The following is a 16,350-nucleotide window of genomic DNA, read 5'->3' as shown; positions in this document are numbered from 1 at the left end:
CGTCTTCTGTACGCTGACCTTGGCAGATGTAGGTGAAATTGTTTAGTTTCGTGTTTCTGTCTTCTTTCGTGTTAATATATTTAGGGCTCCGGGGTGGTCAGATCGACGCGAGAGATCAGCATCTTTATATATCCCTATGGAACCAGTCAGCATGACGAGTAAGAGAGTCGTAAGCTACTCCACCCCAGATTTGCGGAGGCATGTTAGCGCCGCTGCAGGTACGCGATCGGAGCCAGTTGTGGAGCACGAGGACGATCCCTATGGTGGATGGCGCCGGTCATACTCACATCCTACAATGTCGACTCGTCTCAGAGGTACCCGCTCCCGCAAAGGTTTAAAGGGTCTCAACGGTGGTGCAAAGGCCACGAGGCTGCCTTACCAGCGTGATACAGGGTGTTCAGATGCTGGAGGACCGCCTGTGCTTTGCCTGTGCTGCAACTAACTCTATACTGTACGTCCGGTCAGCAGTGTTACTACCTCACGATATTTCTGGAGACAGGTCTATTAGGGTTCGCATTGGAGGTCTCCGCAGCATGTGCTGTGCCACATACGCTGCCTTAGTAGACGTGGAGCGCTACCAGGCTGACCACAGCAGAAGCTGACGACCCCTTCCCGCTTGGCAATTTGCTACGTCGAATGCGCGACCCGACGCGCCGAAGATGCCTGAACAGGCGCCTTGTACTACCGCCGGACTACCGTCTGAACACAGCAGGTGGTGCAGTCGTGTTGATGGTCAGGCAATCCCCGGATGACCGCTTCTTCACATGTAGACCTCGAGGCCAATGAAAGGAGACGGTCCCATATCGCTGGGTCAGTCGGCTACAGTGGTGCGGTCGGCAATGAGAAAACGAAATATGGAGTACAGGAAGGTTTCCTGGGCCCGCAGGACAATCACGGCGAGATTGGACGGAATGAGCCTTGTAATGCAGAGGGCGAGCGTTCTGGGATGCAGCCGGGGTGGCCAGGAAAAGCAGCTGCAAGGCCATTTATGGCGCAAGCTGCTGCCGCACGATCGGAGCAGCAGGCATGCACGGATGTAGAAACAAACGATGTAGGTAGGGGATACTTGGGGGTCTGTTTAGAAGCGGCGGGATATGCGGGATGGGAGTGGGATCAGGCCGTTCGCGCATGATAGGGGACGTACCGGCCGTGATACCGCCGTCGGCGCAGCGCTGGGATGATTCTCGCGATGCCTCCAACGACAGGAGGAGGGTGGGGAACGCAGCAAGTATCGTCTGATGTACGTCGTCGCCAGAGACGATTGATTGTTTGGACGGCGACGCGTTTCTACAGAGGGCCCGACTGGAAGCCGATGGAGACAGAAGCGGACTAGCGGGCTCGCTATGCCCTATTGGCTGGCGCCGGCTCAAGGCAGAGGCTGGGCGCTGGCCGGGGTACTGATAAGGAAACGAAATGGATTCTCCAACAGCAGGCCGCCATTGCACGCGAATGCGGCCGGTGGGCTCCCGATTCCACGCATCGCCCGCCGCGTTTGCCAGCCCGCGCAGCTGTCAATACTCGGGCGCGCTGGGTTGTGCCTGTTCCTGCGCGCTGCTCGGGGCCCTTTCACAGCGCCGTGTCTCCGGGCAGAGAGAGTGTGGGCGCGACATGTCACCACCGATCGACTCGCGACGATCCCGTGCAGGTCATCCCACGGTCGCGGCTCGACGGCCTCCAGCAAGCGAGCCATCGTCCGCCGAGGCCCTGTCCGCCCCGTTTGGATGGCGGATGGCGGCAACCCTGCGTGACACTTGCACGGGCCCGCAACGAAACATCGCCCAGCATTGGCTACAGGCCAGCCCGTATCTGACACCCCACCGCTGTGGCTTGCTCGTGATGCCGGGGGGTTCATGCTTCCCAGCAATTACTCGAGCTCGGCGCAGGCCAACGGTGCAGGTGGGCAGCGCAATGTCCGCCGCACTTAAAGATATCGCAGGCCCCTAGCCTGGGGAGAGCCGTGCTCTCCCTCAACGACCACCTGTATAAACCCCGGTGACACGCCCGTCGCGCTTCCTTGCGTGAAAGATTCCTTACTACAATTCCTCACGAGGGCGATCCCCGGCCCCCGCCAAGGACATTCACACTCTAGACCCTGGAAGTGCAGTTGGCTTTCTCTTCCGCTCACTCCGTCCACTCCTTCACCCACCTTTTCTCTCCTTCTACATAGTTCTCTGCCTTTTCCCTTCGCGCCATCGCGCCAGTTCGCAGCCCCTCACCGTCTCCCACGTTTCTCCTTTGAGAAAATCCAAGCTTCGAGCTTGGAAGAAGTCCAGAGCCGATCGCCAAAATGTCCAGCCCTACACCGAATGACTCCGGGGCAGACCCCACCACTCCTCTTGAGGCCTACCTCAACACCACCGCCACGGGAGGAGACTCTCTATATGACAATCTTAATGTGTTCTACAATGTGAGTGCCGCTCGTGCGCCGACTTTGTGTGATTGGTAGCGCTAATTCTTCCAGCCGGGCGACATCGCTTGGATGATTACGGCCACCGCTCTTGTGCTTCTTATGATTCCTGGTGTTGGGTAGGCCCGCAACTTCTCGCAAGCTTCGCAAATACAGCTCGCTGACCATGTTAGCTTCTTTTATTCGGGTCTCGCGCGCAGAAAGTCAGCCTTATCGCTCCTATGGCTGTCTGTAATGGCTACAGCAGTAGTGACGTTTCAATGGTTCTTCTGGGGCTTCTCTCTCGCCTTTTCGAAAACGGCTGGCAGCTTCATTGGAAATCTGGATAACATCGGCTTCAAGGATGTGCTTGCGGCTCCATCCGTGGGCAGCCCTCGCATTCCCGACCTTCTTTTCGCCGTCTATCAAGGCATGTTCGCTGCTATCACGTGAGTTACCATCCGTCTCTAGCTCTCGACGCATACTAAACGGGGTGCAGCGTCGCGCTGGCTGTTGGTGCTGTTGCAGAGCGGGGCAGAATGCTGCCCTGCATCATCTACATGTTCATCTGGTCGACCGTCATCTACGATCCGATCGCCTGCTGGACGTGGAACGCCTCGGGCTGGTCCTACAAGATGGGTGGCCTTGACTTCGCTGGTGGAACTCCTGTCCACATTTCGTCGGGGACTGCCGCACTCGCCTACTCGTACATGCTCGGAAAACGTCGAGGCCATGGCACCCAGGAACTCAACTACCGTCCTCATAATGTTACACACATTGTGATAGGAACCGTCTTCCTGTGGGTTGGATGGTTCGGCTTCAATGCCGGTTCAGCGCTTTCCGCCAACCTTCGCGCGGTCATGGCCGCCGTTGTCACCAACCTCGCGGCTTGCATGGGCGGAGTTACCTGGTGCCTTGTCGACTACCGTCTGGAGCGCAAGTGGTCAACCGTCGGCTTTTGCTCCGGCGTCATTGCCGGGCTTGTGGCCATTACACCTGGATCTGGCTTTGTCCCGGCTTGGGCTGCCGTGGTGTTTGGCGTTTGTGGAGGCATCGCGTGCAACTATGCTACGAAGCTCAAATACTTCCTCCGATGCGACGACGCGCTTGACATCTTCGCTGTGCATGCCGTTGGAGGATTTGTTGGAAACATTCTGACCGCCTTCTTCGCCGCGTAAGTCTTGCATCTTCATTCCCCTCGACTGACCGGCTAACACATTACAGCGATTACATTGCGCATCTCGATGGCTACACCCCAATTGACGGCGGATGGCTCAATCACCACTGGATCCAACTCGGCTATCAACTTGCCGACTCATTCGCGGGCGGCGCCTACTCCTTCGTCGGAACCTGCCTCATCCTTGGCTGCCTCGACTTCATTGGCAAGTTCCTTCCCATGTTCAAGCTCCGTGCTAGCGAAGAGGAGGAAGTGCTCGGCATTGACGACGTCGAAATTGGCGAGTTCGCTGTAAGTTCCTTTATTATCTTCCCGAATGGGCTTTGACTAACCGGTCCAGTATGACTACGTCGAGCTCACCCGCGATGTGAAGCTTCCCGAGGATGACATCGACGAGGGCATGTCCTCCCACTCCCTGGAGCCCCATGCCTCTGCGATGGGCGTCCACCACGAGAAGAACCAGGATTCTGTCGACTCCAACCAGCTGGCCGAGTGGGCACACCGCGCATAGTCGATTGTTTTCCTTCAGCACCCGCTCGATACCATTGCTTTAGGCTGGAGTTGCAGGTCGTAATTTGGAGTTATCCTTTGCTTAATGCGGAAGAAGAGATGAGTGACGTTGGATGGACGAAGATACCGAGTCGTGGTTAGAACATGGCATTGGATATGGATAGGTTCATTCTGGCTCAGGAAAATCCGGCTTGGTAAAAGGACTACATTACCGGGCGCGATTTTCCAACTTCTCAGCGCGACATTGTTCCAAGGTTCTGTTCTTTGTATAATAGATTGATCGTGAGGCTAAGGAACAAATCCTTGAAAGTGATACTTCACTCTCCTCTGGACATACTTCTTCGTCTGATGCTTTTATTAGAAAATGCTTTTATAAGGAGCACCCGATTCTAGAATATGATATCCGCATCACATACACACTGCCCAGATGGTCCTTTGATTGGTGCTATGCACGTGATCGGCTTACTTAGCGCCAAGAGTCTTGCCCGATGTCCATCGCACCTTTCCGCGATCCACGACATCACCATCTTTCTCGCATCGTCCCCGCCTCTTCTCTTCGACGTCCCGCCTCGGATATCTCGCAGCCGCTCGCTCTGTCGCTGCTTTGGAGGGAAACGCATCCCGCGCATCCGTCACAGATTCTCTCTTCGTCTCACACCTCGACCAGAGCTCCGAAATGCCCTTCTTAGGGACAGCCCTCAACACCGCCGGGCTCCTTTTCCTGACACACGCGTATGAGCTGCTTTTTTGCCTATCTCCATTAATAATTGCCCTCTGTCAACACCTCTACCCCCTGCCCCTGCACTTCCACCATCTGAAACTCGATGCGCCTCAAACCGACGCCCAGCGAGATCCAGATCTCATTTACACTCGCAATGACGACATGCAGCTAGCTAACAACTTCCAAACAGAGTATACTCAACCCACGAGCATACCGCGACGTTCGCGCACACGCCGCTCCCCCTAGACATCACCATCGAGCTCCTGGTTTCGATCCTGATACTCTCGGCTGGCATTGTGGTATCCTCGCCGCAGCTGAAACCGATCCAGTGGGCGAAATGGGCGGGGAAGATACAGCGTGGGGGCAGGCATAGCGAGGGGAAATGGACAAGGGAGGGTGAGGAGGTGCTGAGCGAAGGGGATCCGTATGCGTTCTTGGGGCTTGACGGCGGCATTGGAGGGAAGGGAGAAGGGAGGAGAGGTTTCTGGGACGTCAGGGGAAAGAGGAAAGAGTATGCCCACTGGGCGAAGACTGGCGGAAAGCAATGAAAAGGCGCTGCTTCTGGGAGAACACTGGAAAGTAAAGGCGGGGTTTAAAAAGGTGCTCCCCGAGTAGCAGTCCATCTAACCAGGCGTAGGTACGGATACACATAGACTGCGGATAAAAACATGATCGGGAACACATCTATCTGGTCGTCTTATTTGGGATTTCGTTCCTCTACCTTTTATCCACTATCATCCAGCCGACCACAGAGACACCTCACCGGGCTTCCTGGTTAGCAGCTCCAGCCTCTGATCTGCACTAATTCAATTTTTAGCTTTTTAACGCTGCTTCATGCCAATTTCATTTTCTTGCGCTCTCTGCCAACTCATGCGTCCCCTGTCATTTTCTCTACACTTTTCCTGCCGCACCCATGGACTCTACATGCATGGCATTCGGTCTCCGCCTGCGCACTTAGCGGTGCCTCCGCATCCGCTCCCGAGTCTCTCCTATCCCGCCCGTCCTTGTGCACGTCAATTCCAGCAACCCACCACACTCCCGCAGCAATGATGCGCATGACGACTTCGATCTCCTGCTCGTTCCGGGGCGCATATATCAGCACAAACTCCCTCGGTACGAATCGCCTGCACCAGCCTCCTCGTGCCAGCGGATGTCGTTCGCCCCAGCCACTCTCGAGCACAATCTTCGCGTCCGCCGGATGCAGCGTCATGTGTAGCGACCCGTCCGACGGATGCGCGTGGCACACTTCTCCACCGCACGTCCGCGTAATCGGCGTGCTGGCGAAAATACCCGAGCTGTGCTTCTCGAAGCAGCTCGTCCGCTCGAGCAGACAGTTCGCCGGCTCGCCGATCAGCCGCCGCATTGCGCCCACTAGGCCCCTGTATATCTCCTCGGACGACCGCTGCGTCTGCTGCCGCTGCGGCGCGATGCCTTGCACCACGGGCCGTTCTCCGGGTCTTGTGCGAAGCGCGGGCAGGTAGCCTTTCTGCGGGCGGAAGTGCGGCGGCACGGCGACCGGGCGTCGCGGATGGCGCAGGCAGATCAGAGAGAGCAGCTTGATCTTCGCGTAGCCGAGGGGCGTGCTGGGCGTGCCACCGGGTCCGAGGGAGAGGAAGGCTTGGTAGTCGCGGTGGATGTAGAGCAGGGTTATGAGGGGGAGGACGAGGGTTAGCGCGAAGGAGAGGAGGTGTAGATGCGCTGCGGCTGTGAGGACGTTCGGGAGGGTGGTGGAGGGCGGGAGTATGGAGAGCATGGCGGCTTGTTGTTGCTGGTGCTGCTGGAGGAGGACGTCCATTTCTTTATTGGCAATAGTTTGGAGTCGTCGAGGAATTGAAGTTTCCACGTTCGGTTCAGCTTCAATTGGTGTTGTGCGTGCCGCCGCCTGAGGGGAGAGGTCTCGTGGATATGGTTGGGCCCTCCCCTCCTTTATGTACGTCTGCAGCCGCTCGCGGCCCTTACGTCGTACCCCGTAAACCCGCGGAGAGATGCACCAAACGGCTATCGTGTGCGGATTCAGTCAGGCCAGGTCAGGTACCCCAAACCAAAGTCAACAATGACGCAGCTGCTGCAACATGCAACGAGCAAAATCCCACCTACACACAAACGTAGATAAATAGCTTTCCCGCACACGGCACACACCGCTCCGTCCCTTTCCTCTTCCGACAAACTCACATCTTTATATAAGCCACGCCTGCTGCGCTGTTGGTTCTGTGCGGCGCTCCGATCAGCTCACTGCTAGAACCAGCCCCAGACGGACGTCAAAGGGGACGCGCCTGGCCACGTGAGGTCGGGACCCAGCGTCAAAGACGGCTAGCTTTTGCCTCACTTGGGTTAGCCGGGCTCGTGCGGCGGGGTGTGATTGGGCTACGTGGTCGATCTGGTGACGCATTTAGGCGAGCAATTGTGACGCTGTGCTGAGTTCACACGGCTCCACATGCGTGCCTCAGCTCAACTTGCGAGGCAAGGCTAGGGAACGGGAAGGGCAAGGGAAGGGATGCATCGGCGATTGCTGCCGTTTTCTCCGCTGCTACTGCCAGGACTGTTCTGTTCTGTTCTGTTCTGTTTAGGTAGGGACGGTTAGGTTAGGTTAGAAGGTTAGGGCTCCAGCGATTGACGTCTGTGGAAGTGTATTGCAGCGCAGAATATTTCCTAGACAGGCAGGGGAAACAGGTATGATTTGGATGCGAGGCGTGGCGCGCCTGAACACCGTTCGTTCTATCTCTGCTTGGCAGACCTGCATGCTGTGACTGACGGACTATCGTGGCGCGCTGTCAGCTTGCCCAACAGTTTGTTTGAGTGGAGCTTGAGGGTTTTCTTTCTTGGAGGACTAGCGCCGAGGCGGGGATATGTTGTTGGATTCCAATTGTTCGTGGTGTACAGTACTGTACAAAGGGTGCCTGTGAGATGAGATGGGGAGTGCCGTACGAGCGGGACAGAGAGGGGAGCCTAGGGAGTAGGCAGAGAGCAGCAGGTCAGATGTGAGGTCAGTGGCTGCGCTGCTGTGTGGATGTGGAGTTTGGAGAGGGGGATGTTCAGGAACGGGATTGGATTGGCGTCACGGGGGCTCGGGACATGGTGCCTGATTTTGGTGATATCTTTAGCTGCCCCTTGAACACATTGCAGTAGTGAGGAAGAATGAAAGTGCTTTTTTGGGGGTGGGACGAGCAAGAGCTCGGAGAAAAGTCTGATCAAGCTTGAGGTCAGCAGCTCAAAGAAGCAGGGAAATGGTATCTTTAGGAAACGCGATCGACAACCGCAATGGCACTACTCCGCGGCAATATTGTTCAGATTTCGAGGCTATGGTGCACCCTTAAACCTTGGTCCAATAACTACAATTTCCTACTCCGCACCAAGCCCTTCTTGATACCGGTCATCTCACCACCGTAGGCAGCACTGCCGCTCGCGCGTTTGGTCGCATCGAACACCGGTTTCATGGAGCGGAGTTTCTTTTGCTTGTCTTGGTACTTCAGTTTCTGCGAATGTTGTTAGTATAGGTTTTGGGGTGTATAAACAGGGTAAAGGGAGCGGCCCCAGCAAGGTATTTCAAGTAGGCTTAGCCAAGACAGCCGTGGTGTTGTACTGACCTTCTTTACTCTAGGGTTACGCTGCGCCTTCTTCCGGTGCGGCGTCAAGCCTTTGTTCTTCTCGATAGCATACCTGTCGCGGAGATTAGCGCATTTCGTCAACAAAATTGGCTAAACGTACGTGATCTGTCGGCGTCCATCCTCTCCAATAATCTCCTCCGGCACAACCATTCCGCCTTCCTTTGCAGCCAATGCATATGCAGCAGCACGGTCTAGCTTTGCCTGCTTCTTTGCATGGCTCTTTGCGGCTATCAAGTCGTAATAACCGTCCTGATCTTCGAAGCCACGTGTTTCTGCATCTTCATCACCTGAGCTCTCACCGCCTTCGCCAAGAGGCGCGCCAGGGCCCGAGCCCGAGTCTGCGTTCTGGCCTCTCTTCTCTGCGGCTGCCTGGAGCCTGGCTTGTCGATCTTTCAGGCGCTCACGGTGAGGTACATCAGCATCTCCACCGTAGTCTCGGCCAGCAGCGTCGCGTTTGTTGGCCTTTTGTGCAATTTGGGAAGTGTAGAAGCGGAGTGACTTCTTCTTCCGAGCTTTTTCCGCGAGTTCATGAGCGGTAAGCTCAGTCTCTTCGCCGAAGTCGGAGTCGTCTGGATTGAAAAGGTTGACCTTGGGTTGATCGGCCTTCTTGTTAGTGGCCTTGCGGAGGGTCGCTTTATCAGTAAGTGACGCGAGCGTTGCGAGCTCCTGTTCCGTCTGGCGCAGCTTCTCTGCGCGACGTGCCTCGGATTTAGCCTGGGCGGCCTCTGCTGCCCGTTGGGACTTGCTCTTCTTCAATTTCTTCTCTTTTTGCTTAGAAGCAACCGCGTCTCTGATACCGTCCTCCGGAGCAGGGCTTACTTCGTCGATTATCGAAAGATCACCGCCGTTAGAAGCTTCGACCATAGGGTCCGCAACTGGTAGACTCTCGAGTCTGGTCCACGTCTTCTGAGTTTTGAGAAGGCATTCCATGACTGGATGCTCATGAAGCTCTGCGGGATCCATCGCGATGACAGGGGAGCCATCTTCACTCGCTGTAGAGCCCAGAATAGCGAAGTACATTGCCATTGCGGCTAGATAAGCTGCGCAAGCTCTGTACTTGGTCACTGCCATGGGCGTCGGCCGCCGTTCACCATTGGCCTTTTCTGCCTTTGTAGTCCGTGCATGGATGAGCCGTTCAGCTGCATGGGCAGCGGCAGCCAGTTCGTCGTGTAGGGGCTGTAACCTCAAGTACTCCTTCGAGATGTAGTCGAACTCCGGATAACGCGTCCTCAATATCTTGAGCCTCTCTTCCTCGGACATTTCGTCCGTGATCCGGAGTTGTGGGAGCACTTCCGTGACCACATTTTCTGTCTCTGTGGTCTTTTCGTCATCCTGCTCTAACCACTCGTCTTCGTCAAAGCCAAAGTCTGCCTCTGACATAGCTTGCAGTTGTTTCTTCTGAAGGCGCCGAGCTTCCGCCTCTTCATCCAGCGCATCTTGCTCCGTCTCGATAGCATCCGCATTGTAGTAGTCCTTCTTCGACGGACCCCATCCGCCAAGGTCTTCATCCTCTTCTTCGGCTTCTCGTTTGCGCTTGTCGGTACCGATGTCGTCAATTTCGTCGTCATCATCGACTTCGCCGTAGTCTACCTCGTCTTCATCTTCGTCTTCCTCATCCTCGTCATCGTGATCGTCTTCGATGCCACTGTAATCGAGTACCTCTTCGTCCGAAGGTTGCAGAAACTGGTCTGTATCCGAGAAAGTCAGCATTTAATCCTCATTCGCCGTCTGCGACCCATCTGACCTTCTTCCTTCCATTTTCTCAATCTTTTCGCTGCTGGACCTTCCTCCAGCAGTATCTTGTCGCGATTGATATGGAACTCATCCTCGGAGTCGGCGACGTCTTCGTAGGTGTTGATCGCGAGCTTCGAGTTCTCTTCTTTTGGCGCCTTGGACTCGCCGTAGCGTCCGCCCGCCTTCCTCTTCCTTCCCATAGTTACAGGTCGTGGCGATTTGATGTTGCTGTGCAGACAAGCTGTCTCCAAAATTTCAATCCGAAATCTTGGCACCGCGGGGATCTCGGGCAATCTGATTATTCGTTGCGCTAAAACCTCGCTAGTGCTAGTGGCTGACTAAGGCTCAAGGGTCCAGCTCCGCTCATGCCGCATCAGCAGTAAAACTTCCGTACGGCACAGCTTCGTGAGAACTTCCCAATTGGGGCTGTCTTTGCCCTGCCTCTCCTTTTAATCGCTGCTTTCCGCCCTTCCCTTATTTTCCCTCCACATCTCACATGGAGTCGATGCTTTGGTGGGCAACCGCAGCACTTTTGGCTATCGTAGGCGTTGTCAGTTTAGACATCATGGGCTTCCTTTCATGGGGCAATAAGTTCCAGGTAGAGGGGCAGGTAAGTCAAGATTCCTGCTATACTAAGAGTAAGGAAGATGTTAATTATGCAGACTGTCCTCCTTACCGGCGGATCCTATGGCATGGGCAAAGAAATCGCAAAGCTCCTCTCGCAACGCGGCGCGAACGTCATAATCGTAGCGCGAAACGTCGAGAAACTCCAGTCCGCCATGGAGTACGCGAAAGCCGCAGCGAAGAACCCCTCCACCCAGCGCTTCCACATCATCTCCGCCGACGTTACCTCCGAAGCCGAGAATGCGCGCGTGCTCGCCGAGTCAACCGCCTGGAACAATGGCGTCGTGCCCCAAATCGTATGGGCAAACGCAGGAGCTTCGGTGCCTGGCCTATTTGTCGAGATGAAAACCGAGACAATGAGGAGTCAGATGGACATCAACTACTGGGCCGCCGCGTATCTGGCGCATCAGACGCTCAAGGCATGGCTATACCCAGAGACGCCGTATAAACCGCAAGAGAAGGGCGCTAAGACAGAATCGCCGCGACACCTCATCATTACCTCGTCGGTCCTCGGCCTCGTCAATATCACCGGCTACGCCGCGTATTCCCCCGCGAAAGCCGCGCTCAAGTCATTGTGCGATGGGCTGAACCACGAGATGAACCTCTACAATGGCGCCAGACGGTCGAAGAAGGATAGCGGCCAAGCCCCGGCACCCTTCGACGTCCACATTCACTCCATCTGGCCCGCTACCATCGTCTCGCCCGGCCTCCAAAACGAAAACAAGACGAAGCACCCGATAACCTTCAAGCTGGAAGAAGCAGACTCCGAGCAGACTGAACTCCAGGCCGCCCAAGCCGCAATCAAGGGTCTTGAACGTGGAAACTACATGACGGCGCTGAACTGGCTGGGCGAGCTCATGCGACTCAGCAGCATGGGCCCTTCGCCGAGGGATAGCTTGATCAAGGACACGGTGGGGCAGTGGATAACGAGCATTGCGTGGCTATTCGTGGGACCTGATATGGAGGGAACGGTTTGGAACTGGGGCAAGAAGGAGGGTATGCCGAAGTTCAGGCCTAATGCACAATGAGCAGTAATGGTTATTAGGGCTTTGGGGGATATCTTAATCAACGGAGTGTGTATCACAATTTCTCGATACTTTCAACGTCTCATATCTTCGCGTAAGCTGATGGCACAGGAAAGTAAACGAAACAATAATCTTATTTGTTATTGGGGTATCCCAAGACCAGTACTATGGCCGTGCGCCGCGCAATGCAGGCAAAACCGGGATAACATCCGCGTCGTGTCGTCGGAATACTCATACGCCTCTTTCCGAATCCATGTTCATGCCGGGGAGATGCCCGAAAAATCGAAGAGGGAAAAGGCAGCCCGATGGCCTTCGAGGGGCACAGACTAGCCTAATGACCTTTAGGCTCTCTTCCCTCCTTCGCCGGCTTTGGAGCGTCAACCTTCCAGCCCGTGACCGTCTTCTTCAGTTCGGCCTTGATCTTTGCGGGCGTCCAGGTCTCATCACAGGGTACGAGGGTGAAAGCTACACTGTAGGGGGCCAGCTTCGCGAGGGACTTATTCTTGCAGCCCCTATTGATCTGCACCTGGAGGTTGAAGCAGCGCGGCTTACCAGGCATGTCGGTAGTATAACCTTGCATGTCGAGTCGCATCTCGGTGTTATTGTGCATCTTCTTTGAGAAGGTGCCCTCAAGCTTGCTGTCGGGGATATCGTCGATCCACTCGAGGATCGCGTCACGAGGAGATTGTCGGCCCATAATGTTCGCTTAGTTTTGGATACGGGCTTTCGAAGAGATGCCTTTGTTGCTGGATGAGGAAGCGGAGTGGTTGTCCGTATGGCGTGTGTTTGGAGTAAGCCACTGCAAAGGGTAAAACTAGGGAGCGTTATATATGAGGTGAGGCGCTCCTAGAAGGTGAAAGGCTCGCTTGTTGGCGCTGAGGATTACACGTGGAAGCAATTCACGATCCATCATACCCGGTTCTAATGGAATTGTCAAGGTGCGTTGAAGGACTTCGCGGTCACAGATGTGCACGTGGCTCGACGCATTGTTTGCGAATGCGCGCCAACAACGCGATCTTTCACCGACACAACGGCATGCGAACATAAAACCCGCTCAGCCTTCAGCATAATGTCCCCACCTCAACCACAGCATCACACTCGAGACAATCACCAGAATATGGAAGGCGCAACGTCTACCACTACCATCACCCAACCGGGCCTTCAGTGGGATTATGAGGAACTCTTCTTCGGACCACAACCCAAATGGACCGTGGAACCCAACATCGACGTCATTCGTAGTATCGTTAAGTGCGAGCTCGCGCTGGCAGAAGACGCACAATGCGAAGTCAAGTTTCTGGCTGAAGGCTCTATCAACAAAGTCTACACAGTCAAATGCGCCGACGAAAAGACATACATAATGCGCGTCGCTTTGCCGGTCCATCCTCGACTTCGGACACTGAGCGAAATCGCCACCATTGAATTCATCCGCGAAAACGCCGACATTCCACTTCCAGAAGTGATCCAGCATGATGCGAGCTTCACCAACGAGCTTGGATTTGAATGGATGATCATGAACCTCGTCCCGGGCGCTTCACTGGAGACCCAGTGGCATAAGATTAGCTGGCTGAAGAAAGAACTCCTGGTGCGGAAGGTCATCACCTACCTTACTCAGCTCTTCAACAAACGCTTCGATGGGATCGGCAGCCTCTACATAAAGAAGGATCTCGTGGAGCCAACTGAGAAAGGCAAGCCGTCGACGTTGCCGATTGGAGAAACCAAGTACTGCCTGGGTGAGACAGTCTCTCTTCCATTCTTCCTCGGAGACCACCTTACACAAAGCGTCTCACGAGGTCCATTCAAGTCCAGTCGCGAATGGCTAGCAGCTCGCCTCCAGCTCTATATCAGCGACTCCGACAAGATCCTCTCGGACTCCTCCATTCCCGAGGATGACTACGACCATATTTCAGCGACATGTGTCAAGCAACTCGCTATAAAACTCATGGCCATTTTGCCGAAGGTGTTCCCCGAGAACACACAGGAGGATTTTATCCTCCACAATCACGATCTCAACACGCCTAACATCCTAGTCGACGCCGAAGGCGAGCTCACTGGGATTATCGACTGGGAGTGCATCCACACGTCACCGCTCTGGTTCGCGTGTCAGCTTCCTGAGTTTCTGTGTGGCCCTCGTCGTCACGAGCTCCCAATGCAGTCCGAGTACATGTGCCCGAACGACGAAACCGGGGAAGAAGAGCTCGACGAGCAATACTGGGATCATATGGAGGAGTACGAAAAGACATGTCTGCGACAATTTTTCTTCGAGGAGATGCAGCGCGTCTTGCCTGAATGGGTGAATGCCTTACGGGAGAGTGAAGTTAAAGCAGACTTTGAGCTGGCGATGCAGTACTTGGATAATGAGCTTCTGTATCAGCAGATCTCCGGATGGATCGAGGAGGTTGAGCAAGGGAAGACGTCGCGCAGTTTGAAGGACAGTTTCAGGGGTTGAGAGGTAACTGGAACGGTGGCCAAGGGAATTGCTAGAGAGGTCTGGCACCCAGCCTGATTGCCGCAGATAAATCCTCGGTTCGGATAGCATAATGCAAGTATACTATAAGAGGTAATTTAACTTTAACTATAATTCTGTGTAAGTTAAAAGCGAGAGGAATGTCTTCAGGTACGTGAAATCTGCGGTCCTAGGAACCACGGGGCCGAAGACTGCCGACAAGGAAAGCTAGGGCGCCTATTCTTCGTCATCTACCTCCTCTTCGTCTTCAAAACTCCCATGATCAGACGTCCATTGCGTATCGGGATATTCCTCCAATTCCCTCCGAAGTCCTTCAAGCTCGTTCTTATAATCATCCCATTGATCCATCACAACCTCCCACCTCTCAGGAAACCTCCCCCGTTCCTCCTCCCGGAATCCCGTCAGCGAGAGGCGCGGCACCTCATCGTCTGCCACCCTTCCCAGAAACTCCCTAATAAATTCCCGCAGGCCCTCAGGCATAGAAAGCAGATACAATGGAGAACCGATCACCTCCGCCTCAATACCTAGATGCACGATCTTCTCAAGACGACACGCCTTCAAAGCCGCAATCCAATGCGATGGAATGCTGTCATATTCCGACCGCGACAAGTGATTCGGATCCAATACCACCTCGTCTCTCCCAGGGAATCTGATCCAGATACATATCTCCCTGACTCGCCTGCGACTCTCAACACCGATCTGTTCCTCGAAGGCAAACAACTGCCCCGGCTCCTGGAACCTGAACACATTCTTCGAATACAATATCCCAACGGCTTCGTGATAGACCTGCTTGTTTGCGCGCAGTAGGCCTGCTGTTGGCGGCTTGAACGGATTATCGCCTTCGGTGAGCATAAACGGCCTTCGCGGTACCGTCTCGACCGAGCTTGCGGCGCGCAGACTGTAGGTGTATATTTCGTCGCGAAGCTCACGAGGGAGGCGCAGGAGCGGGAATGGCTTGTTGAAGCCTGTCGCCGCTTTGAGGCGCTCGAGTTCCTCGTAGGTCCTGTTGTATCTTCGTACTGTCGAGTAGAGGAGTTGTAGCGTCGCCCCGTACTTGGCTGAATCGTCGAGGTGGCCATCGTCGACACTCTCCAAGAGCCGGTCGAGATTAATCATTGTGCGTCTTGTGTTTTGAGAGGCCTTGCAGAGGATAATGGGTGTGTGGCTTGGTTTGGTTTATTCTTACGCCAAGTGGCCGTGAGAGTTGCCTGTGCTGCTATTCTACGCTAACTAATTCCGGCAATGTCCACTCAGCTCATCTACTATGTAATGCATACTGGTACATCATTCTCCCGAAACCCCATTGTATTCCAAAGGATTCGACGCGACGTGAAGTGACAAGGCTGGGAATCCTGGAGGTCTCAGAAAACCCGCCGGTTCCTGTCGCTAGACCCAGAACGGTTTAGCACACATCCTTCCGTGAACGATGTTGGACCCTGAATTAGCCCGCAAATGAAGAGATTCGGCACTCCCTATGGACCTTTGCCTCCTTTCGTCCTGAGCCTCGATCTGTGAAAAAGCACATGTTGGTTGTCAGGCTGAGAGAATAAATAGTAACACAAAATTCCGACCTGCAGGATCCGGGCGGCACTGCTGCAGGACGCGAACATCGACGTCAAGCCTCTCACCTCCACACCACGATGGTTGGCCCTCAGCGACCGTCATCCAGAGATGTCATGGCGTGATCACGCGCATGTTCACGCTCGATACCCGTCTTACCTGCCTTATAGGCGCCCAATACTTCCAATCTCTCAGCTAATCAGCCACATTTTGAGCCTCATCGTCCATTTGTAGGACGACTCGCGTCTTCCTACTTCACGCATCACCACTGCTTCAAGGAGCGACATCGGCGGCATCTAGCCTTCTTCCTGGGACGGCTTGCATAATGAAATTGGCAGGCTTGAGCGCACCCGGAGCACAGCCCCCGCGATGCGGCGCCGACGCGGCGACGCCTATGGATCATTCCACTCATTTCACGATGCTTAGCGCAGGTGGCGAAGCGGACTGAAGCTTGGCCGCTTTGGAGTTGGAGCCCACAACCCTTTTGCATAGCTCCCGCGCCCTCGTCATTCTATTCCGTCCGGAAAAGCGCGTTGTTTGGCGA

General features: G+C 54.9%; 8 protein-coding genes across 8 annotated transcripts; 4 read left to right on the top strand and 4 right to left on the bottom strand.

Annotated features, from left to right (window-relative positions):
* Nucleotides 1–1,931: 1,931 nt before the first annotated feature.
* BU26DRAFT_525978 (ammonium transporter-like protein) lies at nucleotides 1,932–4,483 on the top strand. Its single transcript, XM_033830634.1, has 6 exons — nucleotides 1,932–2,407; nucleotides 2,462–2,526; nucleotides 2,581–2,835; nucleotides 2,886–3,560; nucleotides 3,611–3,854; nucleotides 3,904–4,483. The coding sequence occupies exons 1-6, from the start codon at nucleotides 2,288–2,290 to the stop codon at nucleotides 4,072–4,074; spliced, it is 1,530 nt and encodes a 509-aa protein (XP_033675518.1). The 5' UTR covers nucleotides 1,932–2,287; the 3' UTR covers nucleotides 4,075–4,483.
* A 266-nt stretch (nucleotides 4,484–4,749) lies between these two features.
* Nucleotides 4,750–5,342, top strand: BU26DRAFT_442588 (uncharacterized protein; the record flags this gene model as incomplete). The annotated part of the gene is made up of 2 exons (XM_033824511.1): nucleotides 4,750–4,805; nucleotides 4,985–5,342. The coding sequence occupies 2 exons, from the start codon at nucleotides 4,750–4,752 to the stop codon at nucleotides 5,340–5,342; spliced, it is 414 nt and encodes a 137-aa protein (XP_033675517.1).
* On the bottom strand, nucleotides 5,178–7,011 carry BU26DRAFT_525977 (uncharacterized protein). The gene has a single exon (XM_033830633.1). The coding sequence runs from the start codon at nucleotides 6,587–6,589 to the stop codon at nucleotides 5,663–5,665; it is 927 nt and encodes a 308-aa protein (XP_033675516.1). The 5' UTR covers nucleotides 6,590–7,011; the 3' UTR covers nucleotides 5,178–5,662.
* Nucleotides 7,012–7,977: 966 nt separating this feature from the next.
* On the bottom strand, nucleotides 7,978–10,387 carry BU26DRAFT_525976 (uncharacterized protein). Its single transcript, XM_033830632.1, has 4 exons — nucleotides 10,144–10,387; nucleotides 8,500–10,087; nucleotides 8,379–8,451; nucleotides 7,978–8,267 (listed from the first exon to the last, which is right to left on the bottom strand). The coding sequence occupies exons 1-4, from the start codon at nucleotides 10,331–10,333 to the stop codon at nucleotides 8,124–8,126; spliced, it is 1,995 nt and encodes a 664-aa protein (XP_033675515.1). The 5' UTR covers nucleotides 10,334–10,387; the 3' UTR covers nucleotides 7,978–8,123.
* A 139-nt stretch (nucleotides 10,388–10,526) lies between these two features.
* Nucleotides 10,527–12,275, top strand: BU26DRAFT_497847 (3-ketosphinganine reductase-like protein). Its single transcript, XM_033826309.1, has 2 exons — nucleotides 10,527–10,743; nucleotides 10,796–12,275. The coding sequence occupies exons 1-2, from the start codon at nucleotides 10,630–10,632 to the stop codon at nucleotides 11,783–11,785; spliced, it is 1,104 nt and encodes a 367-aa protein (XP_033675514.1). The 5' UTR covers nucleotides 10,527–10,629; the 3' UTR covers nucleotides 11,786–12,275.
* BU26DRAFT_398127 (uncharacterized protein) lies at nucleotides 12,177–12,461 on the bottom strand (the record flags this gene model as incomplete). The annotated part of the gene is made up of 1 exon (XM_033822765.1): nucleotides 12,177–12,461. A coding segment is annotated over one exon (285 nt), but the record flags the coding sequence as incomplete, so codon positions are not given.
* A 438-nt stretch (nucleotides 12,462–12,899) lies between these two features.
* Nucleotides 12,900–14,228, top strand: BU26DRAFT_512199 (kinase-like protein; the record flags this gene model as incomplete). Its single annotated transcript, XM_033827359.1, has 1 exon — nucleotides 12,900–14,228. One exon carries the CDS (start codon nucleotides 12,900–12,902, stop codon nucleotides 14,226–14,228), a length of 1,329 nt encoding a protein of 442 aa, XP_033675512.1.
* A 117-nt stretch (nucleotides 14,229–14,345) lies between these two features.
* Nucleotides 14,346–15,497, bottom strand: BU26DRAFT_206785 (uncharacterized protein). Its single transcript, XM_033820603.1, has one exon. It carries the CDS (start codon nucleotides 15,360–15,362, stop codon nucleotides 14,463–14,465), a length of 900 nt encoding a protein of 299 aa, XP_033675511.1. The 5' UTR covers nucleotides 15,363–15,497; the 3' UTR covers nucleotides 14,346–14,462.
* Between the last annotated feature and the right edge of the window lie 853 nt (nucleotides 15,498–16,350).

This window comes from Trematosphaeria pertusa, assembly GCF_010094035.1.
Source record: "Trematosphaeria pertusa strain CBS 122368 unplaced genomic scaffold BU26scaffold_29, whole genome shotgun sequence".
Lineage (NCBI taxonomy): Eukaryota > Fungi > Ascomycota > Dothideomycetes > Pleosporales > Trematosphaeriaceae > Trematosphaeria > Trematosphaeria pertusa.
Note: the sequence above shows the minus strand (reverse complement) of the source record. Positions and strands in the feature narration are given on the sequence as shown.

Coding starts and splice junctions, on each gene's coding strand:
- BU26DRAFT_525978 (XM_033830634.1), top strand. CDS start 2,288: ATGTCCAGCCCTACACCGAATGACTCCGGGGCAGACCCCACCACTCCT. Junction 2,836..2,885: donor GGCATGTTCGCTGCTATCAC/GTGAGTTACCAT, acceptor AACGGGGTGCAG/CGTCGCGCTGGCTGTTGGTG. Junction 3,561..3,610: donor CTGACCGCCTTCTTCGCCGC/GTAAGTCTTGCA, acceptor AACACATTACAG/CGATTACATTGCGCATCTCG.
- BU26DRAFT_525977 (XM_033830633.1), bottom strand. CDS start 6,589: ATGGACGTCCTCCTCCAGCAGCACCAGCAACAACAAGCCGCCATGCTC.
- BU26DRAFT_525976 (XM_033830632.1), bottom strand. CDS start 10,333: ATGGGAAGGAAGAGGAAGGCGGGCGGACGCTACGGCGAGTCCAAGGCG. Junction 10,088..10,143: donor GAGAAAATGGAAGGAAGAAG/GTCAGATGGGTC, acceptor TCTCGGATACAG/ACCAGTTTCTGCAACCTTCG. Junction 8,452..8,499: donor GATGGACGCCGACAGATCAC/GTACGTTTAGCC, acceptor TCTCCGCGACAG/GTATGCTATCGAGAAGAACA.
- BU26DRAFT_497847 (XM_033826309.1), top strand. CDS start 10,630: ATGGAGTCGATGCTTTGGTGGGCAACCGCAGCACTTTTGGCTATCGTA. Junction 10,744..10,795: donor AGTTCCAGGTAGAGGGGCAG/GTAAGTCAAGAT, acceptor TTAATTATGCAG/ACTGTCCTCCTTACCGGCGG.
- BU26DRAFT_206785 (XM_033820603.1), bottom strand. CDS start 15,362: ATGATTAATCTCGACCGGCTCTTGGAGAGTGTCGACGATGGCCACCTC.